We start from the raw sequence: 25665 nt of genomic DNA on the forward strand, positions 1-25665 counted from the left end.
GGCGCATGGAGGAGCACGTGCTGGTGGAGGTCAAGCAGCGCCACAACCCAACCCCAGCAGTGACGAGGAGAGAGGAGCCGCTTGGCCCAGCGTAAGCAACACAGCCCATGGCAAGGCATGTTCCCTTGCTCCTCTCCGCCCGTGCCCCGCGGCAGAAGGGGGAGAGGCAAGAGGCACAAATTGCAAGAGGAGAAATGCCAATTAGGCATTAGGAAACGTTTTTTTCACTGTGAGGGTGGTGCAGGCTTGGGGCAAGGCCCAGAGGTGTGCTGGCCCTCCTCTGGGGTGATCAAGCCACACTCTGACCCAGCTCACCAAGAACGAGCGGGGCAGGACTACTACTAGCCCACAGTACCAGGGCCACATCAGCAGCTAAGGATCGCCGGCATTTGGTGCTGCCAACATGAGGAACGGGACAGACGCGCTGTCCCGCTGCACTGTCTTGCACTTACCCCCCTCCCCTGCAGGACCCAGGCTTCCCTTCTCCAGGCCTTGGCCAGGGTAACCTTGGCAGGGGCACTCCGCTTCCTCTACCTGGTCCCCATCTGCAGAGCAGGGCTCTTGACCTGATTTAAAGTCCTCTGAGATGTGGCGGCTGGGAGGGAGCTGGGTGGCTCTGAGATGCTGGGAGGAGGGGACTTACAGTTCTTGGAGAAAAGGTGCCATTTTGCGGCTGCCGAGTTTGCAAGGATGGAGAAGTGATAGGAAAGGAGTTCAGATGAGTGCAGAAAGACCAGGCAGGCCCTTAGGCTATCCCTTAAAATGCCAGGCTTCAGAAGACAAAGCTAGGAAAGAGAAATGTTGAATCTAGAGAAATGACAGCTGAAAAATGAAGATGCATTTGCCAAAGAGCAATTCAGCGGGATTTTTTAAGAGCATTTTTATTTTCACAGAATTTTGCTCATTGCTGGAGCCTGCAAAACCTGCCAGGCCTTTGGGAACCCCCACCCCTGCCACAACCACATCCCCAAACCTAGTGCTACCGCGGGGGTGGGAAGGTTGCCCACCCAAGCTTATACTGCGATCCCGAGTACCGAGTCAGGAAGACCCTCCCACCGAAAAAGCCCTTCCTTCTTCAGGCCCTGATCTTAGCTTGTCCTTCACAGAAGAGGGATTTTTCCTGTGGTTGCTGACTAGGCAGCCGCGGATGCTACTGCGAGAGCGGGAGGGAGTGGGGAGAGAGCTGGTGCGCTGCGGAGTCAGCAGCGGAGACAAAGGAAAGCAAAATTAATGCAGTTTATGAGACGGGAGTTCTTTATTCACCTGGGGAGAGAAGCAGCTTTGTATTTCACGCCCTCACACACCTGGAAACAAATAAGTAGAGGTCTGAATTTTTTTTGTCAGAGGCTCTTCAACAAGGGGTGAACTCAGGGTGCCATCCCACCCTTACGGCTCTTTCTCATTTCTGCTGCGTGCTTGGTTTTCGTCTGGAAAAGGCACATGCCGACTAGTAAATTCTCTGGGGGAAGTCTCGTGGATGACACGCTGAGGACCACAAACGTGTTTTGATTTGACAGCCCTCTAAACATTTCCCTTTTCCCAATTCCCTGGAGCACAGAAAACAACTAACAGAAGTAAAACTTCCCGTAAGAGAAGGTCGCTCTCCCTCCAGCTGCAGGAGCTGAATTTTGCCCGGTTCTCTCCAGGCTTTCCCCAGTGACCGCGCTCAGCGTCCGCCGTGAGCGCACGGCACCGTCACCATGCCGTGCACCAGGCCTTTGGTACAGTTCCTGCGATTGCCACATCTAGGGCTGATATTTTCTTCTGCAACTATGAAAATAATTTCTGGAAGAGGGTTTCAGAGTTTAGTTTTCTATCCCACTACGGTGTCGTGGCCTCCAGGCACCCATCTCTATGCTTTGGGGAAGGATTTTGGCTCTTCGGCTGGGTTACATCAAACTGTAACCTTTTCTCAGGTTCTCAGCGGTCGACCCGAACGCAACAAAACAGACTGCTCAGCTCCTTCCACAAGCAGTCGCTACCACCGGGCTGCTCAGCTCAGGACCAGCTTTAGAGTAACTAACTTCCCGGCTAAGCACCTAAAGGCAAGGCAGCAGCACGTTAATGTGTTAAAATACCATCATTATGCTTCAGAATTAACATGGGGGGGAGGGGGGCTATAAGCCACGCAGCTGCCACAGAGGCGCTTCCCCAGGGGAGCCACCGGCGCCACCGCGCTGACTCGGGCGCGCTGCCCCCGCCCGCACCGCCCCAACGGCCGCCGCAGGCCGCCCGCGGCGGGGGGGAACGCGGCGCCGCGGGAGGCGTCCCCGGGGGAAGGCTTAAAGCCGCGGCACAGAGCGGCCGCGCCCCCTTCCGCTTCCCCGCGCCGGCCCAGCCATGGTGGGCAAAGCCAAGCGGCGGCGGCCGCTGCACCAAGCCGCGCCGAGGCCCAAGGCCGCGCGGCAGCCGGAGCTCCCCGGCCTCGGCGCGGGCAGCGGCGGCTGGAGCGCGCCTCCGGGGAAGGTACCGGCGGGACGGCCGAGCCGCCCGCGCCGCGTCGCCGCGCGACGAGGGGGGAGGGGGGAGGTGCGCAGCGTAGCGCGGCGCGGGCGTCACGTGGCGCGGGCGTCACGCGGCGCGCGGGCCGGCCTCCCGCGTGGGCGGCGCAGGGGGAGGGGGCGCGCGCCGGGCCGTTGCGACTGTTGGAGGCGGCGGTTGCGGGGCGCGGCGCGCGCTGACGGCGCCCTGGGCTGGGCCGGCGCGCGCGGGGGGGAGGCGGCGGGCCGCGGCGTCGTAGTGGGCTCGGCTTCGCGGCTGAAGGGACGTTTCCTGGGACGGGGAGCTCCTAATGAACCAGGAGGAGAGTTGTGCGTCCACAGCGAGACGGAGTTGTGTTAGGGTCCTCTCCGCTTCATATGCTTTTTTCTTCCCTGTTATTTTTTCCCATACATGTTTTTAGTTAATCCACTTCAGTTTTTCTTCTGCGTTCCCCATGCTGAGAGCTTAATGGAGCATGTGTGTAGCGAAGCTGTATGGAGGGACCAGACGGTTCTGCTGTCCTTTCACCCTTATCTCCTCCCTCTCAAGCTGAAAAAGCCCTTAGGCTTTTGGTTAGCCTAAAGGCTAGGTTTGGCTAAATCACAGTGACCTCTCTTTTTCAGACCTCTTAAGCAGGTTCTTCATCTGCCTTTAAAATGTTTGTTGAAGATTTAGGTTTGACTAGCTTGTGACTGTTCTTATGTTGCTTCACCATCTCACTGTCTTAAACATCAAGAATGTTTAATTACTTCGCCTTGTAAGTTGACTGTGTTTGCAGTGAAGGAATGGTATCATGTGATACTGTTTTTCATTGCTCTCTTCTTTACTGCATGAGATGGAGAACATTTCTGTGGAGAATGTGGGACAAACCCCTCATATCTCACCAAGCTCTGCCCTCGTGTGCACGAGGGTTGAGCAGAACACGTAGCTGTTACAAGTCTCCAGGCAAAGACTGTGGAGGGTCCCATGGGTAAACAGCCAGTTTGCTGCTGCCGATAATAGGGCTGACTTCTAATAGACCTTTCCTGGCTGTTTGTAGATAAGCGATTCTTCTATCCTAGTAAATTCGATTCCTCTCATTTGAGGTGATTGACATTTGGGGTTCCAGCAGTGGTCCTGCTCAGTCTCTGTGGAGATCTTTTACGCTTTTGAGGTGCTGTGAAATTTTACATGCTGACTTTGTCATGGTACCTGAAAAAATTACCATCACAAAGGTCATTGATTTCTTGTTGAGGCCAGCAGAGTTCATTTGCTGCTTTATGCAAGGAGCAAACACTTGAAGATGTTCTGCAGCTCCAGGCTTAGTTTAGCAGCGAGGTCTAAGGCAGTGGTCCTTGACATCTTAAAGTGCTGTGATACAGGGCTAACGCTAGTTAACAGAGCCTCAAAGCAAAAGGTTGAGTGAAGTTTTTTCTTAAGATTTGGCCTCCTTTTTCTTCTTAGAAAAGTCTATGGCTTTGATGCTGCTGTTAGGGCCTTGAAGCTGTCTCAGGACTCTGTTTTGCAGGAGTCTGCATAAGACTTGCACTGATTATTGCTAGTACAAGCGTGCTGAAGAGGGCACTGGCTCTTCAAAACAGACAGGGAGGTGAAACAAGGGATCCAGCTCAACCTGGAGCTTTGCAATCCCATTGCTTTCCATTAACGCCCAGCATGTGCAGTGTCAAAGTCCCAGAGTGCTGCCTGGATGGTTGTTCTGGCCACCCACAGGCTCATCAGCCAGTATCTAACATCTGTGTGCCTTTACTGCAGGCATGTGTGGAAAGGAGGAGTCTGCTTAAGGAAGTGGTAGTGATAGAAGTATGCTAGTTAAGGGAGAGTGTACCCCGGGTGCCTGTGGTGCCCTTCAGTAGGGTAACTTGGAAGCAGCAACTGGAATCATTATCAATGAGCATCAGGAATGGAGAAGTTAAGGACTGCTTGGCTTGTTTTGCAGTGTTTTTTGATTTCAGGTCATGGCAGGTGGAGACGAACTGTCAGTTTATACATAATCATTTAGGAAATTTAGACCATGTCTGATTACACCAGTTGTGCTACTAATACGCAGCTGAGTTTAAAGCTGGATACCTCTCCCCCACCCCTTCCATCACAGTAAGGACACAGGAAGGGTAGTAGAAGACTTCTGTGTGCCTCTTACTTTTCTGGTAAAGAGAGAGAAAGAGACTGCACCATATAAAGCCATTTTTAATGCTATAGTGTTATGTGTCCATGCTGAGAGATATGGCTGGTTTAGTCTAAAATAGTAAATTCTTCTAACTAGACCCAATAAGCTAATGCAAAGTTGCATGAAGACTTTTTAAGTATTGTGTGCCTAAAGGAACTAGATGCTGAAGATTCAGTAAGCTGCTATTAGTTGTTCACTGAATCTGCTTAATGTTCACTGATTTAGGGTTTAGACTCCCAGTCTTCTCGGTTGTTGCCTGTCTGTATCATTAGGTACTTAACATGCCTGTTATAAATCTGGCTCTTCCTAAGGCTGCAAGTCCTAATTGTCCTAGGAGCGATATATTAATTCAATGGAGTAAGATGAGATTGGACTGTAATAGAAACGTGCTAGAAATAATAGCAGTTTTGGGTTCCAGAACAGTGCAAATGTGAGGGTCTGTCTTTCTGAGACTTTCAGTTCACCTCCTGAATAAAAGAGCCTTGGAAGGCCAGGCCAGCGAGGTGACTTTAGTTATTCCTGCCTGCTCAGGAGAGGTACCTGCACACTGCCATTAGAGTGTGTGCGTGTGTGTATGTGTGCACACACGCACAGGGTCCTGTCGGGATGGTACTGGGCTTGCACTGAAAGGTGGTGTTGATACTGACTCCTGCTTAATGTTCCTTTTGCATAAGGACTGGGACTTCTCGTCGTCTGATGTCTTTTCTGGGCTGCAGATTGATCCTGATACTCTGGTGAAGAAGCTGGATTTGGACTCCAGAAGCATCATTTCATCCAGAACAGGTGAGAGGTGGCGTGGTGGCTCTGTAGGTGTCTGCAGAGGTTCACTAGCCTGAGAGAGAGGCTGTGCGTGTCCAGCTGGGTGGGTTGGCTGGTACCGTGGTCACTCGGTCATGGTACTGGGGCTTAGGGTCTGTTGTACTAGGGCACCTTCCATGATGTGTGGCTGGTCCAGAACTGCCTCATGCCTGAGTGCACGTTATCAAGGTGTGACTGGGCAGGCTATCTGTTCTGCAGCATGCCTTTATACTTGTAATGCTCCTTCTGTTTGGTGGCTGTCAGGACAGAAAATGTGCAGTTAACACAGCATAAAAATACACAGTTTGCTGAACTGTTGCTTTTTGATTCAGTGCTGCATTATGTTGTGAGCAAGGGCCCGTTTGTCTCAGTTATGTTGGGACTGTATTTGCAGCATTTGGCCTGTGACTGTCGAAACAAATACAGGAGAACTGAACTTGGTGAATGTTGGCCCAACTATGACCTTCCTGTGTTCTTGCAGGGGCTTTTTAAAAGTGGTTTCCAATTGGGGGAGGAAGAGGCAGCAAGCCACAAATGCACCATATGTGCTCAGTGCTCCCTGGGTGGGGAGCGAGCTTTGGGCTATGTGTGACTGCTGCTGGTCTGTGCTGTGCAGTTGGAGCTCCCATGTGTGGGCTGTCCCTGTGCAGCCCAAGGCTCCTGGCCTTGAGGGGCTTGGAGAGCAGAGCCCAGGCTGTGACCTGATCTCCAGGCTTTCTCTACGGCTGCTTTTGCCTCACTAGGCAGCTGCTGTTCATGTCCCGCACTGCACCAGCAAGTTTGGAGGCTTTGTCAGTCCTGTCCTTGTGCCTCGCCGCTGCTTTACCCCTGGCAGCTTGAGTGCAGCCAGTTCTCTCCTCCAGTCCTTTGTCGTTGCTGGGTTCCCAACTCAGAGGCTTCTGGACACGAGAGCTCCAGCTCACCGGCAACCAAACTCTCTGTGCCAAAGCAGCGACTTCTCCTGGTCTTGTCCCACCCTATGTGGGCCAGCAGTGCTGGAGGGGAAGCGTTCAGTATGGCCGTCCCTCACAGGGGCTTCCCACCCTCAGTAGTGGTTGTGGTTGCCGCTCTGCAGGGTTTCTGTTGCAGATGTGACAGGGAGAGATTTGTAAGATTTTACTTGTGTTGCTGGTTGCAGTGTCTTGTAAAACTCATCAAAATGTGAACTACATGAAAATTTTCCAACATTGTGAAATTAATAAAGCTGAGCTAATACGAAACAATACGAGACAAGGAGATGTGGGTGGAGAGGAAGAGGGCCTGTAGTGGTACTTGGCCCTTATCAGTATTTCTGGGGTCTGCCTCCAGTGCTGCGGCTGTATCTCTACCTGAGCTAGAGTAGCCAGCAATGCCAGCCAAGTAGCTCTCTAGCTATTTTTGCCTTGAGCCAGCACAGACTCAAGGGAATGAGTCTGTTGAGTTGTGGTGATGAGAGGCTCCTTTTTTCTTTCTTTTTTTTTTTTTTAATTGTCTGTGGTCAGAGCTGTCTCTGAAGATAATAGATATGTTGCCAGTGAGCTTGATTGCAGGCCTTAGCCTGCAGAAAGAAGCATCTTGAGTGAGACGGAGAGCCAGATGGAGATGATGCAGGCTTTTGGTTCTAGTCCCACAATAAGGAGATGCTCCCTTTAGCTGCTTAGTGGAAGAAGGAGCTTTGTGCCTGAAACTGTTTCCCCTCTCTAAATGGGAACTGATGGCACTGGCAATCTGTCATGGTGCGGAAGTCTGTTTCACAATGTCTGTGACTCCTGAATACCTACTTTTGCAGACTAAATTAATTTATTCTCTCAACGCAGATAAATACCGCTGCAGTGACTTTGCCTTCCTGCACCATACAGCCAGGGCTTTAAACAAACCCACCCAAGGCCCGAGGGCTGAGTGGTGGTGAGCTGCAGCAGCAGTAGCCCAGCAATCACATTTGAGCCGTGGAGTGAGGGAATGGGAAGGTTGTGTGAGGACACATTTGCCTGAGATGCTTGCGCTCTGCATAGAAACCTTTGTGAAATGGCGTTGTTTTCAAAATACTGAGCTCATTGTTCGTAACTCTCTTGGGAAAAGGACATGTGTGCATGTGTGCATGCGTGTGAACGAGGCCATCTCTTTAATTAAATTAGACAACATGTTGTTGAAGGCTGACAGCCTGCAATCCCAGTCTTTCATTGTAGACTACAGCTGTACATGTCTGGTTTATAAATAGACCTGCGCTGCTGGTCCCTGTGCAGTGCTGATGATGCAGATGTGCAGTGCCTGGCAATGTTTAACCCTCCCTTGAGGCTGCGGTCCGGCTTCTTGCAGACAGTGATGTGCTGCCCCTGATGCTTTGTGCTCCTTCATACTTTCCCTTTTAGCTGATAGTGTGGGGGCTCAAAGCTGCAATTCAACGAGGCAAAAAGTGATTTGATTTTTTTTTATTCTTTCCCAAGCTGCTGTGCCCTTTCATCTTGTATAACTCTGGAGTCATGTGGAGGCTTTTTCATTATGGAAATCAGTTCACTTTTTTGTGTTAATTCAGTGAACTGTGACTAGGCTGTGCATACAGTGACAGACATCCTGGGGTTACGAGAGATATTCTAGGCAGACATGCTTTGTCTCCAGGGATCTCTGGTCAGTGGAGAGCCTGTTCAGCAGGAAATTCAACTTGATTTTCCCCTTTCCTCCCCCCATCCTCCCCTTTGCTCAGTGCATAGGGCAGGAGGGTAGGATTCTCCTACACATTGTTATTTTAAGATTTAATAGAAAGACAAAGAAGTGTTTCTCTCCCACTTGCTTTTCAAGCACTGAGAAGGTCAAGTTGGCAGACTGTAGGTAGGCTTACTCTCCCATGCTTTTCACAGCTGAAGATTTTTTTTTTTTCCCCTCTGTCAAAGATGCTATGTGGCAGTTGAGAAATCTGGTATATTTGTTCTCTTTGTGTGTGTAGCTCACAAAGCTTAACACTGCTTACAATTGCTCATATCTCTGTGATTTGTGTTAAAATCTGTCCTTGTGCTGTGGAACACTTTAGAGACAGCCAGTAAAACTTGAGTGTAAGTTGAAATGGATCTGCAAGGCATGAGTGAAACAAAGGAGTCTCAGGATTTGGACGTGGCAGGAAACACTCTGCTAGGTTATCGAATCCAGTTAGTAGCTACTGCTTTGGAACTGTTACCTCTTTCTCTTTCTACCCTGCAGTCCTTTGCTTTTGGAGGTGTAATTCGCAGAAAGCCAGCACCTTGCTCCTTGGTTGTGTTTCCATGGCATTTCAGCTTGATCAGAGCTGTCTACCTAAAATGTTTCCTGGTAACCCATTCTACCTTGCTACTGAGGTCCTTTCTCTGTTCCTTGCTCCGGTGGGCTTTCATGTTTTGGTTCCCTGCTTAAGCCGGGCCTGACTGTTGTCTTGGCAGAGCTGTAATACAGAGATGGTGCATGCTGGAATGCGCTCTGCTACTTGTGGAGCAAGCACGGCTCCACAGAGCGTGGTGCAGGGACAGAAGTTGCGTCTGGCCTGGTTGGAGGTGATGGGGTTAGTGGAGAGGAGCCAGCCCAGCCTGCTTCTGTTGGGCTGCCTGGAATACTTGGAGGATTGTGGAGTTCCCTTCTCTGTCTTGTCTCTTTTTCTTTCTCTGCCTGGGATGAGCAGTTGACTGTGAGGGTGCCTCTGCCTGGCTTCTTCTCCCAGGTTCCTTGGGCTCTTCCTTCCATGCCTGATATGCCCTTTCTGGCTCCCTGCTTTCTTTGTATCCTTTCTCTGGGCCCGTTTGGCTTATGTGATTCCTTCCTCTTCCCCCATGTTATGTGGGGTCTCAGTGCATCTTTAGCAGAAGCTCTTCAGCTTTTCTCCAGCTGTGAAGGTTTCAGTGCTCCTGACAAAGTATTCTTCTCCCTTTTTTCTGGGGTATGTGAGGTGACTCTTGGTTCCTGTCATCTTTTCATTCCAGCACCAGGAGTTTAGAAAGGGAAATGATGATTCTTAGTCTGAAGCTGGAAGAGATGTGTTTCATTCCAGTGTTGTGTTCCTGTGTCTGCTTTTCCGCTATGTGCGGAATCAGATTCAGACTGATAGAGCCTGTGAGCTGACATACCATACCTGCCCTACCATACTGCAGCTCTTCCAGGCTCCTCGGATTTCGGAGGTGATGGAGAGCTGGAGAGGCAAGCGGCTAGAGAAAGCAAAGTGCTCCTTTGAAAGCCCCACATACTGTTAGTGGTTGGGACTAGTATCTCCTAGGCTTGGGTAAGGCTTATCTCACCCAGCCTGGCCTGGACAAGCGTTTTTCCCAGAATGTATGCTTGGTGTTGCTGTCAAAGTGGATGAATGCTTTCTTCCCCAGTTCCCAAATCCCAAGGAAAAACAGCTGAGCTGGAAGGGTCAGCTGGTTTAAAGTTACCCTGGCTTCATTCAAAGCAACCTGGAGAAGGATGGGCGTGTGGGGGGATACGTAAAGATGGGCCTTGTATGCAATAGAAGAAGGTTGCCTGGACCTTGGGGCTCTAACAGAGACAGGGCAACTTGCACAGAAGGCAGAGAGTGAGATGACATTTTGAAGCTGCTAAATTATTTGCAGTGCTTGTAAAATCAGCTGATAGCGGCAGGTGAGGAATATCCCTTGTGTCTGCTGAAGTTCGTGTACTTTACTCCGCAGGTGTAGCCTGTACCAAATAGAACCTAGTCTCAGAAAGAGCCTGGAATTAGGTAAGATGTCAGCTTAGAGCTCAGCAGTGGTCAAAAAAGCATACTGGGTATTAGAAATCAGGAGGAAAGAAGAGAATGAATTGGAGACCATTGTTACGCCATCTTATAAATAAATCTATGGTGCATGTGGACATTCAATACTGTATGTGGTCCTGGTCCCCTCTTCTCTAAAAGGACATAGGAGAACTGGAGAAGGCTCAGAGAAGGGTGGCAAGGGTGTTCAGAGGTCTGGAATGTCTACTTAGCTGTTCCTAATGCAAAAGCGTTGGGCTTTTTGGCTGGGGGAAAGCCGTGAGGGAGGATACAGAGGAATGCTGGAGAGTTGCGTGGCGAGGGAGGATGGGTGCGACTTTTTTGTTGTCTCTTTCAGCGCAGACCTGGAAGACAGCAATGAAAATAGCAGATGGTGGAGGCACTCCAAAATGAGACGCTTCATGCGTCACGTGGCGAGGAGTTCGGCTGCGGGCTCCTCATCCTCGAAAGCTTACGTGGATTCAGAAAGGGGCTGCAGTGAGTGATGGAGGGAGTGTGTTGGCGTTACTGAATGGAAAGACCCGTCTGGTTTGGGCAGTGCTTGGGTGTTGGGGCGTGTGACTGGTCCGTTCTTGCTGGGCTGTTATGGGAAACCAGCGAGGAGAGCTGCGGGCTCGCTCCCTCCCTGCCCTGCGCCGCCCGGGTGGGGGCGCTGGACCCCGCGGCCGTGCTCCGTGTAACCGAGGCGGGCGGCGGTGGCGGTGGCGCGGGGCCGCCAGGGACCAACGGGACGGCAGCGCGCCGCAGCCCCGGCCGGGCCGGCGCCGCCCCCCCCCCCCCCCCCCCCCCCAGTGGGGCCGCGGGTGGGGCCGCCGCCGCCGCGTGCAGGGGCCGGAGCAAGAAGCGGGGGAGCCCTGGGGGGCGGCTGCGTGCGGCGGTCTGATGCGCTGGGAGCTAAAAATAGCAGCAAGCTGTTTGTTTTTCAAGTGGTGAAAAGCTTCCTCTGCAAGCTGTGCTTCGACACACCTGGGTCGCTCCGTGGGACACGAAGCTGTAGGAGACCAGGCTGCCCTCCTGCTGGGGCTCCAGGGATTACTGCTTTTTGCCACAACTCCCCCCTCCCGTTTTTCCTAATGCTGTTAGTTGACTGTCCCTTGCTGCTCTTTAGGCTGCGGTTATTCTGAGAGGACAGGGAAGTGCGTGATACACAAGCCGGGAAGGGCAGCATCACTAGCAGGGGTACCATCGCAGCGTTGTTTTTAACATTAGTGGTTGTGGGCAGCCATGCGGGGGTGTGATGGATTGGAAAGAGATGACAGATGCCTATTGTTTTGGTGGTGTCAGTTCTTGGAAAACCAGAGGCCCTGGTTTTCTGAGGATTTCTGAGGATTCTTGGCGCGTCTGGCGGAGGCTGGCTTAGCGGCCTGTCCACGTGCCTGTTAAACTCCGGATATCTCTTGTTGCTCTCATTAGATACAAAGTTGATTCAATGTGTTTATTGTGATTGGTACAAAGTATCAGTTTAGGCTGTTTTGGCATGATAATTCTTGCAGCGTGAGAAGGAAAGGGTGGAATCTGTAATTAAAAAAAATTACCAAAATGAAATTCACTTCAGGTAAGCCTTGCATCTGTGAGGGCAGAAATTCAGTGGTCTAAAATGGAAAGTATTTTAATGTAGGGAGCTCTGACCATGTCCTACTGTGAAGCAGACAAGTTGCAACTACTTTCTCCTGCTCTGCATCTTGTCTTTAATCATTAGCTCATCTTATCACTAGATTCCAGATGATTTCCACATGCTTGTAGGTAACAAAAGCCGGCAACATCACTGCTAGCACTGGAATTAAGTCCATGAGTTGCTTGCTGAATGATTGCTTGCTATCAGTACAGTCTACTTAGCCACTGACGTAATGTAAATCAAATGATTTGCCATAATCTAATCCATGCATGGACCTCTGTTGTTTAGTGTAAGCGAATAATTCTCATCTGGGTGAGCCTCTGTAGCGTGGGAATTAGATGCTTCCAACTAAGTCAGAAATAATGGCCTGTCCTATGGGGAGTGTATGTGTGTGTTTTGTATTTTTTTAAACTGTTGCTTTGGCTTTCCTTCCTCAGCATTTGCTTCTTGAAGCAAGGGCCTGTTCAGGTGTGGCTCTGGCAGACCACTTGCCTGGGAATGCCCTTTTTTTTTTTTTCTTTTTGGAGTGGATGATGAACAAAATTGTGGAATGATATGGACAACTGGATTGGCAGTTTCCTGCTTTATTCCCAGCTCCTTCAGAAGGGAATTGCCACAAGATGTGTTGTTGAGAAGGTAAAATAACAGCAGCAACAAGTGTTGCCAGTTCAGAACCACTCGAAAAGTGTTAGCTTGTTACCTTGATTTCTTAGATTGTGGCAGGAGTAGCTTTTCTTCCAGATTGTTCTAGCTTTTTGTCTGGCACTGGTGAGCCAGGCAAACGTGGAAGGCAGAGCAAAACCATTTCCTGTGTCTGGTCGTGGGCTGGTCAAGGGTTATCATCCTCTAGAGCCAGCTTTGATTGACTGCTTTTTTGCTGTAGGCTTGTACATTTTGATTTTAATATTATTTCTCTTTGATTTTTAATCTCTAGTAATTATTTCCTTTCATGAAAGCTTTCTTATGTTCTGCTTCAGGTTTACTATCAAATCAAGCTGTGCATTTAAAATCTGCTTGCCCAGTTCTGTCCAGCCCCTCTTTATTTTGTATATTGATTCTTAGATTGCTGTACTGCTGTCTTACGTGAAGGCCAAGCTGACTTCTTAGTTTAATTTCCTAAAAGAGTGGACAGCATGGGCTGCATTTGTGTCTTTCACCTTCGTCAAATTTGGCAAGGGATTTCCAGTAGTCGGAAAGGATGAATTAGTGTTACTGCACTCAAAGATGCGATCCAGAAAATTCAGTGAGTACTGATAACTGGGCAAAGGGGAGAGCCAAACTGTTACCCCTGCTGCAGCACAAGCTCAGCACCTCTGCTGTGTTTGGCCTGCAGACGGCTGGTGAGCACAGTGCATGCTGCCATTTGTCCACCTGGTATTAGCTGCCTAGGGCACGCTCCTGGCTTCAGAAGGGCTAATGGGAGCTTGTGTGGGGAATGTGGAGGAACTGTGGTGCTAGGAGACTGTAGGGAAAATGGCAAGAGTTCCTGAGGTGGGGTGATATAGGACATCTGCCTGAATAAATGTGTTGGGCGTTGATGTTGTCCAAGCCTGGATCTGCACAGCCTGACGTAAAGATGTGGGAAGGTTTCAGGCATGTGTGATCTCTAATATCTGTGTTTTTCCCCTTCATACCTTGAGAGCTTTTCTACTTTGATAAGCAAGACTCTCTTGCAGCGTTGGTTCGGCAATGAGAGGAGCAGAAGACTGTAATTACGCAGCTTGTGACAAAGAAAGAATCCCCCTCTCCTGCTGAAGAAGAATGTCTTTTCCTATGGGCTGTGAACTATAAAGACATAAGCCGATAAAATCAGACCAAGCAAGAACCTGACCACCTGGAGTTACTGGAGTCTGCAGACTCTGTCACAGCCTTGTTTTTTCCCCTTTTGTAGATATTCTGTGCATCCTTTTGTCGCCAAGGCGCTGACTCTCCCCTTCTGTTTGTGTCTCAGCTTCAGCTCTCGTGTTCCAGATTTGCGATATCTATCACATGTATGCTTCCTTCTCCTTGGGCTCTGCAGCTGCTTGTCCGATCCTTTTCTCCCTTTATAGCCTCAAGTCAGAATCAGGAAAGCTGTGGTGGGTTGGCTTTGTGGTCGTGCCATGGGACCATGCCCTAACTCCATATGATGTGATTTGCATTCCTGGGTTTGTCTGCTTTTTTGATGGGTGATATGCCAGAATCCTTACAAGACCTCTCATCTCTACTCTTCCAACCTTTCTGTTCCTGTAGTGTCTGGACTCTTCGCCACGCTGCAGTGACTCTGCTATCTGGTTGCTTGCAGAATTGCAGCTGTGGCCAGTCCTCTGTTACTCTTCCAGGAGCATGGAAGGATCCAAATCCTTCAGTGTCCCATAATTTATTCCTATCTGTTCCTTCAAGTTCTGCCTGTTTGTGGTCTTTAAATACTGCAATTCTTTCTCATCTGTCCTTGCCTCTTATCATGGTTCTTCATGAAACACTTCTGTGCAAATCCTGGAGCTGTGCTGTTGGTAGGAGCAGATTGCTTCTGTTTGGAAGATGTTTGCTGTGTTGCTCTGCAGAGCATGGTACCTCCCTAATGCGTCCAGTCCTTGCACTGTATGCTTTCTTTAGGCAACTTGTTGGTGATGTGATGCGCTAAGAACAGATCAGAGCTGTGGAAAGCATTCCCATTGCACAGCTTTTGGTCATGGCCTTTTTTCCATCTCCTGTACAGCATGCTGCCGGCCATATCATGTAGTCTCCTTTAGGGAAGCAGCTGTGCCTTGCCTTGTGAAGTAGGAGGGGTTTTCTGGTTTTGTTTTTTTTATAGCATGTTGGAGTGTTTAGAAATCAAATGGTATAAAAACATTTTAATCCTGTTTTAGTGAACGCATCCTTTCTGAATATCAGTTTAAGCCTTTGCTGCTTTTTAAGACAAATTTGGGATATTTTTCAGTCTTCCGTCTGTATTGGTCATTCATCATGTCCCTGGCACAGAAAGCTGCTGGATCTTCAGGATTCTGCTGCTGTTGGTTTTCTTCAGCATTTAATTCTGTGCTGGCAGCTGTCACGCTTCTTCTGTTTGTTTTGTATGGAGTTCCTTTCTCAAGCTGTTCCCTACTGTAATGCTTTTCAGATGGGAAAGGGTGAACATGGTTTGCTCTGCAAATTGAGGATGACAGCAAGTGGCCTGTTGAGGAGTGACTGTAGCATCTCCAATGCGTGCATAAAATGCAGCATGCCACAATAGTCTGAAATGACAAGATGTTCCTGTTCCATCTGTCTTTGTTGTTAAACTGCCCAGGCACAGCTTTGGTCTGTGTGAATTCTGGAAGACTTTAAATGCTCTTCCTTAAGTGGTGCCAAAGGTAGCTCACTTGAGATGCCCTCAGTTGGTTGTATTGCACTGAACTGATTTTAACACATTTGAAAAACTCCACTTGGCACACAGATGCTCCCCTAGGAGATACCACTATTTGAGTAGCATTTGAGCTGGGATTTCTTGTTTCCACAGATGGGGCCTGGATATCAAGATGGCTTTGAAACTGGTCACCCAAGTACCACTGAAGGAGCCTTTGGCTGTCGTAGCTTGTAAAAAGCTCAGCCTTGATCATTTGAAGTTGTACTGCCACAACTTGTGCGGGGCCAATACAAACGAGGCACTGTTTCAGCTTGATTACTGTGAATGTCTGCCTGTGGTGTGTGCAACTGGATTGTAACTGTGAGTGTGAACAAGGATAGTGTGCGCCATGTCAGGTGTTTCTTGCAGTTGTGGTTCTTTTCCCTCATAAGGAGTGATTGGGGCTTGGGGGTGGGAAAGTCTCTTGCTTTAGGGTTGAAGGCTCTGCCTTTATCCCGATCGGTAGTTTACTGTCGGCTTTGGCAGAGGCAGATCTCGGTGGAGCCCAGGCAGGTAACTTGGTCGTAGCTGACAGTAAGCAGGAACCTGCCTCGAGCTAATACGTGCTGCGCCCTTCTTGGGCCATGCTTCCTCCACCCCCTTGCTATGGCACCTCTCCGCAAGTGGGAAGGGGTGGAATTAGCAGAATCACAGCAGATGCCTGTCTGTCTTCCAGCTGCGGCCGAGGCATCTGGCACTGGCAATAGCTAGAAGGCAGCTGGATGTAGGAACTTCTGTCCAATGCTGACCAAAGGTCTGAGGAGGTGAGACCTACTCGTGAGTTCGTAGCTACCCCTTCAGCAGGCCAGTGGGATAGGTTCCTGCTTGCCACCCCTTTGAAATCCTAATGACTGAGTTACCTGAAACTTCCCAGCGGTGTGGGTACCCCCTCAGGCTGCGGCGGAATAGCTGCCAGCTCAGCTAGTGGGGTTATGGCTGAGCTCGTGAGACTCTGCGCAGCACCAAGGAGGGAGCTGAGTGACTTGAGGCCTCATAAACGGGATGTGCCAGGGTTTTAGGCTGGGTTCAGGCCAGTTAGCCTTGCTCAGGCTTGAGGAACAGGAGGAGAAAAAGGGCTCAGGAGAGCCAGTAACCACTGCAGCAGTTCCCTGTTTCTCCTTCATATTCTGTCTACTGCATTTTTAGCCCCACAGCAGACATGAAGAAGAAACATAGTCACCCTCTCATCCCCTTCAGTCCCAGATCGCTCTGTCTTCCAGGGTAGGTGTTTGCTGTAAGGTGTCTGTGTCCTTCGTGTAACCTGTGCAGATCCTGTAACCTGTGTTTTCCCCTGACATCCTATATACAAGTGCTTGAAATCCTCAATGAAAGAATTTGCAAGAAAGCAAAAATCCCCAGTAAAGAGAAACTGCTGGATAAAGATTTAAGTATTAAAGTGATATTCTTTCTCCCTTTTCTCTGCCGCAAGGTTAATGAGTAGACATCTAGAAGTGACTGTGAATGACACTGCATATGTGTTTTTGTTACATTAATTGAGGGAACAGTTCCTCTGTCTGTTTGCAGTAGAAGTGCAGTCAATAACACGTACGTATGCCTTGAACTGAGCTATAACTAACTCTTTCTGTCATTGTGCCCTGGCTTGTGTGACACGCTGCAGCAAGAGTCTAAATTGGCGAGATAGAAGCAGCAAATAGGCGCTGTGCAGACCATGCCGGAGTCCGGTAATCCCAGGCTGTTGTGTAAATGCTGGTGCTGTGGCATCTGAAACCAGTGCCCTTAGCTGGAGCTGTGACTGGTGGCTGCCTAGTGGATCCCTAGTGGTGTGCGTTAGTGCGTTTAGCCCTTGACTCCATGTGTACCAGCATTAAATTGGCTGATGATATATTTTTCCCCTGCGTGGCCTCCAAGTTGCTCTGTTCCCTCTCTGTAAGCGGCCTGCATGGAGCAGAGCACTGATTGCAGCAGCTGGGAGCCCAGTTCCTTTCTCATGTAGCGGGAAGCTACTGAAAGCTAAAGATGCTAGTGCTTAAAGAAAATCCACACTGCTTAAAATCAGTTTACCAATTTACTGTCTGTGCAGTATGGTGCCTGCTGTTAGAATGGCTGTGTGAAACTCCAGCTTAATTAGAGGCATTGCAATTAAATGAAAACATCTAAATGATTGTCTGAAACCTGCACTGCTTCAAGTGCCTTGACTTCTCTTCTGGAAACAGACCGTCTTCCTGTTGTGCAGTACCTTCTGCCAGATCATAGAAATCAGTTGTGTTAATATTTATGCAAGTAATTAAATTTTTTTCTTCCCCTCCCTCTAGCTGTGGCTAAGTTCTTAAAAATAGCCTAAAAAAATCCAAAAACAAAAAAAAAACCCCTTCAATTAGCTAGTGGTCATGGATACTCTGCACTATATAAACATAGTAACATTTTCCAGGGTGCCTGAAGCTGCCAAGATGTTAGCAGCTTGCTTTAGGGAGAGGATGCAGGCAGTGGGAAGCGCCTGAAATGAGTTTTGGGAGCTTGAATTATGTAGCCACGTTCTTATTATGGCTGTTTCTTGTGGCTGTGTAACGTTCACCATCAGCGATGGTGGAGGAAGTGCATGCACGTACCTGGAGATGAGGGAGGCTTATCCCAGCTGCTGGAGTAGTCATCACAAGGTAGCAAGCTAGGCTGCTGTGGAAGTAGCCCCACATACCACTTTTTGGACTTTGAAGAAGCATTCAAACTGTGTGGTTGAAGAGGGGATAGGGTTTAATGAACAACGAATTTATGGACTCATTTAGTGGGGTTTGTATTTGGAGGCACTGTTACGTGTTTCTGCAGAGACAAATCTTCCAGTCTTTGCAAAAGTTGAGCACTCAAGGGTATGCTTTTTAGGACAAATATGTTAGTCCCTTGTGCCACTGAAGGGCTCTACTGAATTGGGACTGGTGGACCTCTGTGGTTTCCAGGTTAGACGTGCTGGGGCATGGCAGCTGCCACAGGATGCACTATCTTCCTTTGTGTGACTGTTTTCCAGAGCTTTAATAGGAAACTAATCTAGCATGTTTTCTCCTGAAAAATCAGCCTAATATGGTCAGATATCCATACTTGCACAAAAATAAACCAGCTCTGCTTAGGACAGTACTGGAGCTGCAGTATTATAAAAGAAGGTTATGAACCAAAATTCATGTCTTTGCTATTCTAATGGTATAGCTTTGATGCAATTGAGTTGTCATAAAATTATAAATGATAGAAAGAGAGAGTAGGCATAGTTCTGCACCTGTGGCAAAGATATCACCCAGCATAAGTCCCAGTAATGAAACTCTCTCATGGGATATGAAAGGAAAAAGTAAACACTGAGTGCATCTAGAAAGAGATTCCCATGTGGAGGGGAAAAAAGTGCTTGGGGAGAAGGCCAAATTGACAGCTCTGGAAGTTAGAGCCCTTCCCTTGTTGCCAGAACAGCTACAGAGTTGTGTCAAGCTGTCAAACATATTTCTGAAATATGCACCCTGGGAATTTAATATTTAATATGCACTCTGTTTAGGAAATTGGTAGAGATTGATAAAGGGTGGATGGGAAGAGAGGTCTTTTTCTTTTGGGTTGCCCATTCTGCCTTGCCTTGGCGTGCTTTTGGAGTGCAAAAATAAGTCAGTCTCCTTTCTCCTCTGACAACACCACCAGGAATGCCCGTGTGAGGAAGGCTATTTTGCTTGGATATTCTTTCTAAGGGCTTCTATGCTATGATTGTCATCTACAGAAATTAGATTGCCAATTTATCAAGGCATAAGTCTCTGCCTTGCTAATGTGGGTCTTATCTGAACTATAGGCAGTGTATTTAATGGTAGATCTCTCAAGAGTTGATGTCTATAATTCAGACTAAGTGGGATCTAAAGTATTATTGTATGTAAGTTTTCCTTTAATGGAATAGTAGCAGTTCTAGCTTGCCTGAGGTTTACTGTAAGTAGACAGGCTGTTAGTAGAGGCACTCACTCACAGATAATTTGTAATCATTTGGTTACAATACTAATGGCCCATAAGTTATAATTATGGGAAAACATGACATTCTCCTGAAGCCATGTTTTTCTCTCAGTCCACTACTAGCTGCAATGCACACTTAAGAAATGCTATGTAGTGCTGATTTCTGTGCTGAGATTCATTCTGCTCAGGAGATCCTTAGGATACAGATATATTAAGGGCCTTTGAGAACAACATTTCTCTTTGTGCTTGGGTAAAAATGTGTGCAACAGCTTAAAGTCTGTCTTTCCTTCAGTGTTCCAAAAGTCGCTGCTGCTCATATGTGGCGTAACTGGTAATGGTGCATAATTTGGGTTTGGCTTTTTAGCCAAATGGCTAATGGAAGGAAGTAAGTTTCTTTGTTGTTTGATTTTTGGAGTTTTTTTAGAGAGTGGGAGATTTACACTGTAAATCCTGCTGGACACACGGTCTAAGCTAAATGTAGGAAACAAAGAAGAGAGGTTAATATGCAAGGATTAAATGCCATGGGTGCTAGAATAGTCTGGGTAGTTTGAAATGTTAATTTGGACAAGTTTAGATTGAATCAGCAGTGTTACGAATGTGCCATGAAACTAACCAATAGAATATGGATTCTGCAGGAGAAGATCGGTTATCCAAGCAGATGTTCAAGCAAGCAATGATCTTGTAAGCTTGAAGGGACTCTCTAAAGCCTCGTACCTAATGATTTTGGCAGCCAGCTACAATGCAACGTGGTGTTTCAGAGGGTCTGGCAGGATATTGCAGGGAAAATGGGGGAGAGACTTGTTTCCTGATCCACTGGTGCTGCTTGCACGTGTGCAGATGGTTGATAGATCCGGTTGAAAAATTTTGACCTCTGAGAATATCATGGACGTTCATGCCTAATGTAGTTGTGTGTGTGCATAGTCTAGGCTGATTTGTTTCTGATGGATTTTGTATTTACACAGGTTTTTGTTCGGTTTTACTTATTTCTGTTTTCCTCTCATTCCTTTCGAACTAAAGATTTTTGGAAATTTAGGTCACCGAGTGTTCTTGCATACCTGCGAAGAATGGGCTTCTTTAATGTGGATAGGACATTCCTAGCTGCTATGGATATGACTGTGTCTATACATGCAGTAGTTATTTTGCAATGTGTTTTGAGTTCAAATAACCTAGATATGTCTGCTGACAGGGAGGTACGTGAAGGCTGTTCCAGACTGCAGGAATTCTTCTGCTAAGAGAAACCACAATTTTGAGTGTGAGTTGCTTCATTCGGTGGTGGTTTTGTCTTTAAAGTTTGATTCTTGTTGAAGCCATCACTCTTCATTCTTCACAGGTGATTCTTGATTCCAGGGCTAGGCATATGTGTTCTCCTCTGCTTTAATGCCTCTACCTGTGCTGTTCTCTATTTATGGAAATAGCATACAAATATGTTGATGCTGTTTATATGCAATTATTATAACTTCTGCATGTATTTTCTTCCTCCAGAATGGAGGGTGTGGGCCAACTTACCCTAGTCCAGTAAAAGTTTTGATTAAAATCAGTACCACATAGAATTGTTGCTCTGCCTTTCCTAATGGCTTGTCTAACTGTATGTCTGCTGAGCATTATCCAAGTCCAGAGATACCCTTGCATGAGAGAACTGATTTCCTTTGCTGTAACTTGCTTTTCATTAAGGCACACAGCTGCTGAAGCAGGTCGTTCCTCCATGTCAGTGTCATACCTGTAACTTCATAATTTAGTCCTGTTACAGTTTTGTAGCCTTGACCTAGTTTTGAGTGATTTCTTCTTTGATAGCCCATCTCTTGTGCCCTGTTACAGCCCTAAAAAGGGAGGTGGAACTGAAGGACAGAAGGGGTTGCCTTTGCTGTCTCTCAGTTGTTCAGATTTGGGTCACTGGTCTGTTTGGATCAGATGCACATGAACCAGCTAATTCCAGTCTCCAGTCCAGGAGACCGTCATGGAAAGTGAAGAGCCCTGAAGCTGGCAGGTGTTGCCTCCCAAGTCTATTATCATAAATCCTGGCTGTTGGAGACTAGCTGAAGCTGCGGGTGATCAGTCCTGCCAGTGACTTTTGTCATACCGAGACACCCTAGAGTTAGGTATTGTCTCTTTTTCCTCTCGCTTCTTGCTGAGTGTGTGTTCTTGGTAACATCCTTGGCCCTCCATGGCAGTGAAGTGTGCACTTTAGTTTCATATTGCAGATTACAGTATTTTCTTTTTTCAGTTGAATAAAGAGATATAACATATGAAGAGGGTCCAGATGCACCCAAGGGTGGGGAGGACAAGCTGAATGCAGAAAGCGCATTCCTCATGGAAGCTGCAGAGGTAGGTTGGTATGTTTGCTTGGGTCTTAAAACATAAAAAGGTCTGAATTAGGAACTTCTCCCCTCTCCCTGGTGTTTGGGGAAGGAAAGGGGAACAGGGTAGAGCATGGTGATATACCCTAGTATAAGCTCAGAAAAATAGAGGCTAGATCTTGGATCTGTCCAGATATTTGTTCTGCATGTCTTTGCTGTGTAGGATGTGCTGCCTTGCTCCAGCTGTGACTGCATTGCTGACGACTCTGTAGCAGGAGAGGAGGTGCCTGTGGCAGAACAGAACATCTTTTTTTGAGAGAGTGCTCTTTTTTAGATGTTAGATGTGCTCATTAGAGGGCAGCAGAATAGCTCTTGCTTTTTCTAGGTCAGTTCTATATTTTTGAATGATATTTTTCTGCTCTGCAGGACACGCAAACAAAATTTTCCAGTTCCTCCTTCAATTTTTCTTAGCGCATTAAGCGTATAAAACAGCAATGTTCATGTAAAAACTTCATCCAATATAAATGAGCATAGAGCAATAACAGTAAAAACTTGCTTCTTGGAAGCTTGTAAGTGTTGCAAACTCAAAGGAGACGTAGCTTCTTCAGGATTAAACCATAAACGGCTAGCACCATATGTGGAAAAGCTTCCAAAAGAATGTTTCACAGCTAACTTGTTTTTTCACTCAGCCTAATTCTTCTTTGACCTATATGTCCATATGCATCTATTGATTGTGTGCTGTACCCCAGCTGCTGCTGCTGCTGCCTTTTTCTGCTTGAAGAAATATTAAAGAAGCAGACTCCGTTTAGATATAAAAAGAAATCTTTAAATGCGATCTGATAGTACCCCTTCCCCTTCCGCCCTGCCCCACCTCATTCTCTGCAATATAAATACTATAAATAATTATGGCATAGTCTTTAAAGGCTAAGTAAGGCTCGGATTTGAAGCCCAACATCACAATGCTTAAATGCATTATTTATTATGTAACATTCATAGAAGAAGGCTGTAGTGCTGTTTCGCTTTGCAGCTAGTGTATTTCTGGCTTCAGAAAAAGCTGTGCAGAAATCCTGGCTAGAACTGAGCATCTCCAGTGCATGTTTTGTTTGTTAGCAATATTTTGCACACTGTTGACCTCTCCAGGGGAATGTGAGTTGGTCCAAGGCAGCTGGAATAGCAGGAAAACTATATTTCAGTTTTAGCAACATCAGCTATTGTTTTTTGACAGATGGCTCTGATTTTGCAAGGTCCTTGGTGGAAAAAAACTGCATTAGCAAGAAGAGAATGAATATTTCAAAAGACATATAAATGAGTCCTGTATGTTGAGAACCTTTGCAGAATCTTCCTCTCTCTTTCTGAAACTCCTTGGCCTAGTTGGCCGTGGGGCAGAAACCCTCGTCTTTCTCCCAAAGTGTGTTGGGTGTTTTCAGGTATTGCATGTTTTCAGTCCCTCCCTCTCCCCCACCCTAGGGGCATTTCGCCAAATGCTCTGCTGTGGTTTGAGCTGCAGGTTCCTCAGGGTTTGGTCGGTGCTGTATGTTCCCCTCACGGGTCGGAGGGGGTTCTAGCACAGCAGGGTGTACTTGGCTGCTGTGTTCATCCTGTGTTGTTTTTTTAGGGTGGCAGTATCCAAGCCCGCAAATGTCAGAAGTGGAACGGCCTTCTTGAGCCTGGCAAGTATTTTGCCCCTGGCACAGTAGCTTGGATCAGTCCCACCTGCTGAAGATGTCCTGATTCTGCTTTTCACTCTTTCTTTGGGGTGTACTGAGAAGTTGGCATTTCTTCTCGCCTCTGAGTTGTGACACTTTAGCCAAGGGAGGACTAATAGGAAGCTTCTCACCAGGAAAGTGGAACAAAGCCAGAGAAATGTGACATAGCACTTGGCAGCTCTTGGCGCATTAGATAAAAACTAATATGCTGTCAGTAGGATAAAAAGGTTAAACTCGGTCTAAAACTAAGTGAGGGTACACTAGTGATGGGGCTGTAGAAGTGCTGCGTGTGGATCTAAACCTGTTTGACTGTTTGGTCCTGTGTGGTTAATTAGGAAATTAACAGGCACAAGGGTTGTTCTAGCATCCTTTTCACCACACAGAAATTCTCTGCCAGCATTTTCAGTGCAATATGGAAAGGTCTTCTGCTGGCCCATTTTTTCAAACGGAAGAGTCTGTCTCTTCTGAGAAGTAATCAGAAATTTCGGGGGGAAATGGTGGAGTTCTCAGCAGGTATACTTGAGGCATGGTGAGCCCAAATATTTCAAGACTATCATTTGGGAAGGGGTATGTAGTGTGGTTTGTTGTTGTTGTTTTTGTTGGTTTTTTTTTTTCAAGGAACGTTTTCTTTATAGGAACACTTCCAGGTGATGAATTCTTACTGATTGATTGGAGACTGCCGGGTCCCCTGAATGTTTTATAAGGGATATAGTTACCCTGTTAGGATGGGGGATACTGAAGCACAGAGAAGTGAGGTAATTTCCTGAAGCTCCCACAGCTGACAGATCTTAGGGCGCTCTGTTTTGGTACTGTAGTCTTAGATCTGTGAAGATCAGGGCGATGCCAAATGTCTGGCAGCTCTGAAAACTGCTGGTGCGTCAGATAAGCACCTACTATGTTTTGGTCCTTCTCCCCCCAATACACACTTTCTTTTAATAACATGGGTGTTCCCGCAACAGCTTTCCTCTGACAGCTGCTGATCTCATCGGTGCGTGGGGTAGGTGGAACTGGTGAGCGCGCCCCTTCGTGCTAACGCAGAGGCATTATAAATGCTGTGCAGTAGCGCATGCCGCTTGCTGAAGCCTGTTATTGTCTGTGTGCGCCGCTGGCAGAGGTGCAGGGAGCGTGATGTATGAAGTGGTGGAGCCCTTTCTTTTTTTGAGTTTCCTTCCTTTAAAATAGTTGCTGGTGTGAGAGAACATCATTCTAGAGTGGGTGACTGATCCTGTCTTGCAAACTTCAAGATAAGGGAAAGGGAGCAGGTGATGGTGTGGAGAAAAAAATAGGTTCTGCCTCTCCTAGAGGGAACCAGATTTTATTTTTCTTTTAAAAGTTTCATCTCCATTTAAGTGAGCCAAACAGACATATTTGAGCTGAGTGGCTTGCTCTAATTTAAGACTTGTTTGAAAAAAGGAAATTGTCTTATGTGAGAATCGTTATGGGAAAGATGAAGAGTCCCTGGCAGGGTCATAAAGTCCGACTTTTGGCAGGAGATGAAGAATCCTGTAAGAGTTCTGTAATGATGTCATGATCACAGTGGCTTGTCTAAGGGCTTGGTAAAGCTGCAGGATGATGCCCGTGTTTTTCTTGGAGCCAGGCAGAAGAGAGAAGTGTGAGGGAGAATAAAGAGCTGGCCAGAGTGGAAGATGTTATGAGGCTCCAGTGTGTTATGTAAGATGGCAGAGGCAGCGATCATATTAGTACCTCGGGCATTTGGGAACTCTGAATTGCTTGCTCAAGCAGAAGAGCAGTTGAGACAGAACAAAAACAGCAGCAACCGGAGATGGCTCCTGGAAGAAGTGTTAAGGTAGTATTTAGACCAGTTCCACTTACAGGACAGCCTGTGTACCAACGAGCCGGGAGAGAGGTTGGATGTGAGCTTGGGCACCTCCTGGGATGAGTGTTTTCATAATGAATTCCAGTTTACCCAAATGACGGTGTTGTGTGTTACAGAGTGTGTATTCAATAACAAAAAAATTGGTGATTTACTATGTCACTTTTGAATACTAGAATTAGTCAGTTTTTCAAGGTTAGAGGTTCATTATGGTCATGTGATCTTAATACCAACACTGGATCACCTTTGTCTATGCTTTAGGGACATCTGCTTGACATCTCCAATCTTGATCTGATGAAGCATTTGCTTCCTGATGCTAACCAATTCTATTGGGCTGCAAAGAAAAAGGCACTGTGTTTCTGGCCTGGATATAACTTGCCTGTTCCTCCAGCTGCAATGGTGGTGTGCCTGTGTCTGCCAGAAGATATGCAGGTACAGCAGACTCTAACCTGTAATAGATGCTTTGAAACTGGGATCAAGCTGCCTCTTGACCCCATCGCAGGACCAGCTGAGTAGCTTGGATTACTCGCTTTTGTGCTTCTCCAGGCTATTTTGTGTTTAGCTCCTTTCTTTGAATGCTTTCCAGTTGTTAAGATCTGCTATACATGCTCCAGAAAGCAGGGAGGGGGAGAATGGGCCATGCAGCTCCAGCTACGCAGTGCCTCACCAATACTGCATGTCACTTCTGTTGTCTGACTGCACGTGGGCAAAACTGAATGACGAATTAGGGGCTGGAGGCCAAATAAGTGCCTGTGACAAACAATTTGGGAAGCTTTCCCA

General features: G+C 47.5%; 1 protein-coding gene across 2 annotated transcripts in view; it reads left to right on the forward strand.

Annotated features, from left to right (window-relative positions):
• Positions 1 to 2277: 2277 nt before the first annotated feature.
• Positions 2278 to 25665, forward strand: part of SLX9 (SLX9 ribosome biogenesis factor) — a 65881-nt gene continuing 42493 nt past the window's right edge. Inside the window, exons 1-2 of one of the 2 annotated variants that reach the window (XM_064515432.1) lie at positions 2278 to 2466; positions 5320 to 5428. In XM_064515432.1, the coding sequence (XP_064371502.1) occupies positions 2341 to 2466; positions 5320 to 5428 (235 nt within the window). In that variant the 5' untranslated portion in view covers positions 2278 to 2340. Of the gene's footprint in view, positions 2467 to 2776; positions 2843 to 5319; positions 5429 to 25665 lie in introns of those variants that run through there. The other variant, XM_064515433.1, reaches the window with a different exon arrangement.

The sequence above is a fragment of the Dromaius novaehollandiae genome, chromosome 7 (assembly GCF_036370855.1).
Source record: "Dromaius novaehollandiae isolate bDroNov1 chromosome 7, bDroNov1.hap1, whole genome shotgun sequence".
In the NCBI taxonomy this organism is placed as follows: domain Eukaryota; kingdom Metazoa; phylum Chordata; class Aves; order Casuariiformes; family Dromaiidae; genus Dromaius; species Dromaius novaehollandiae.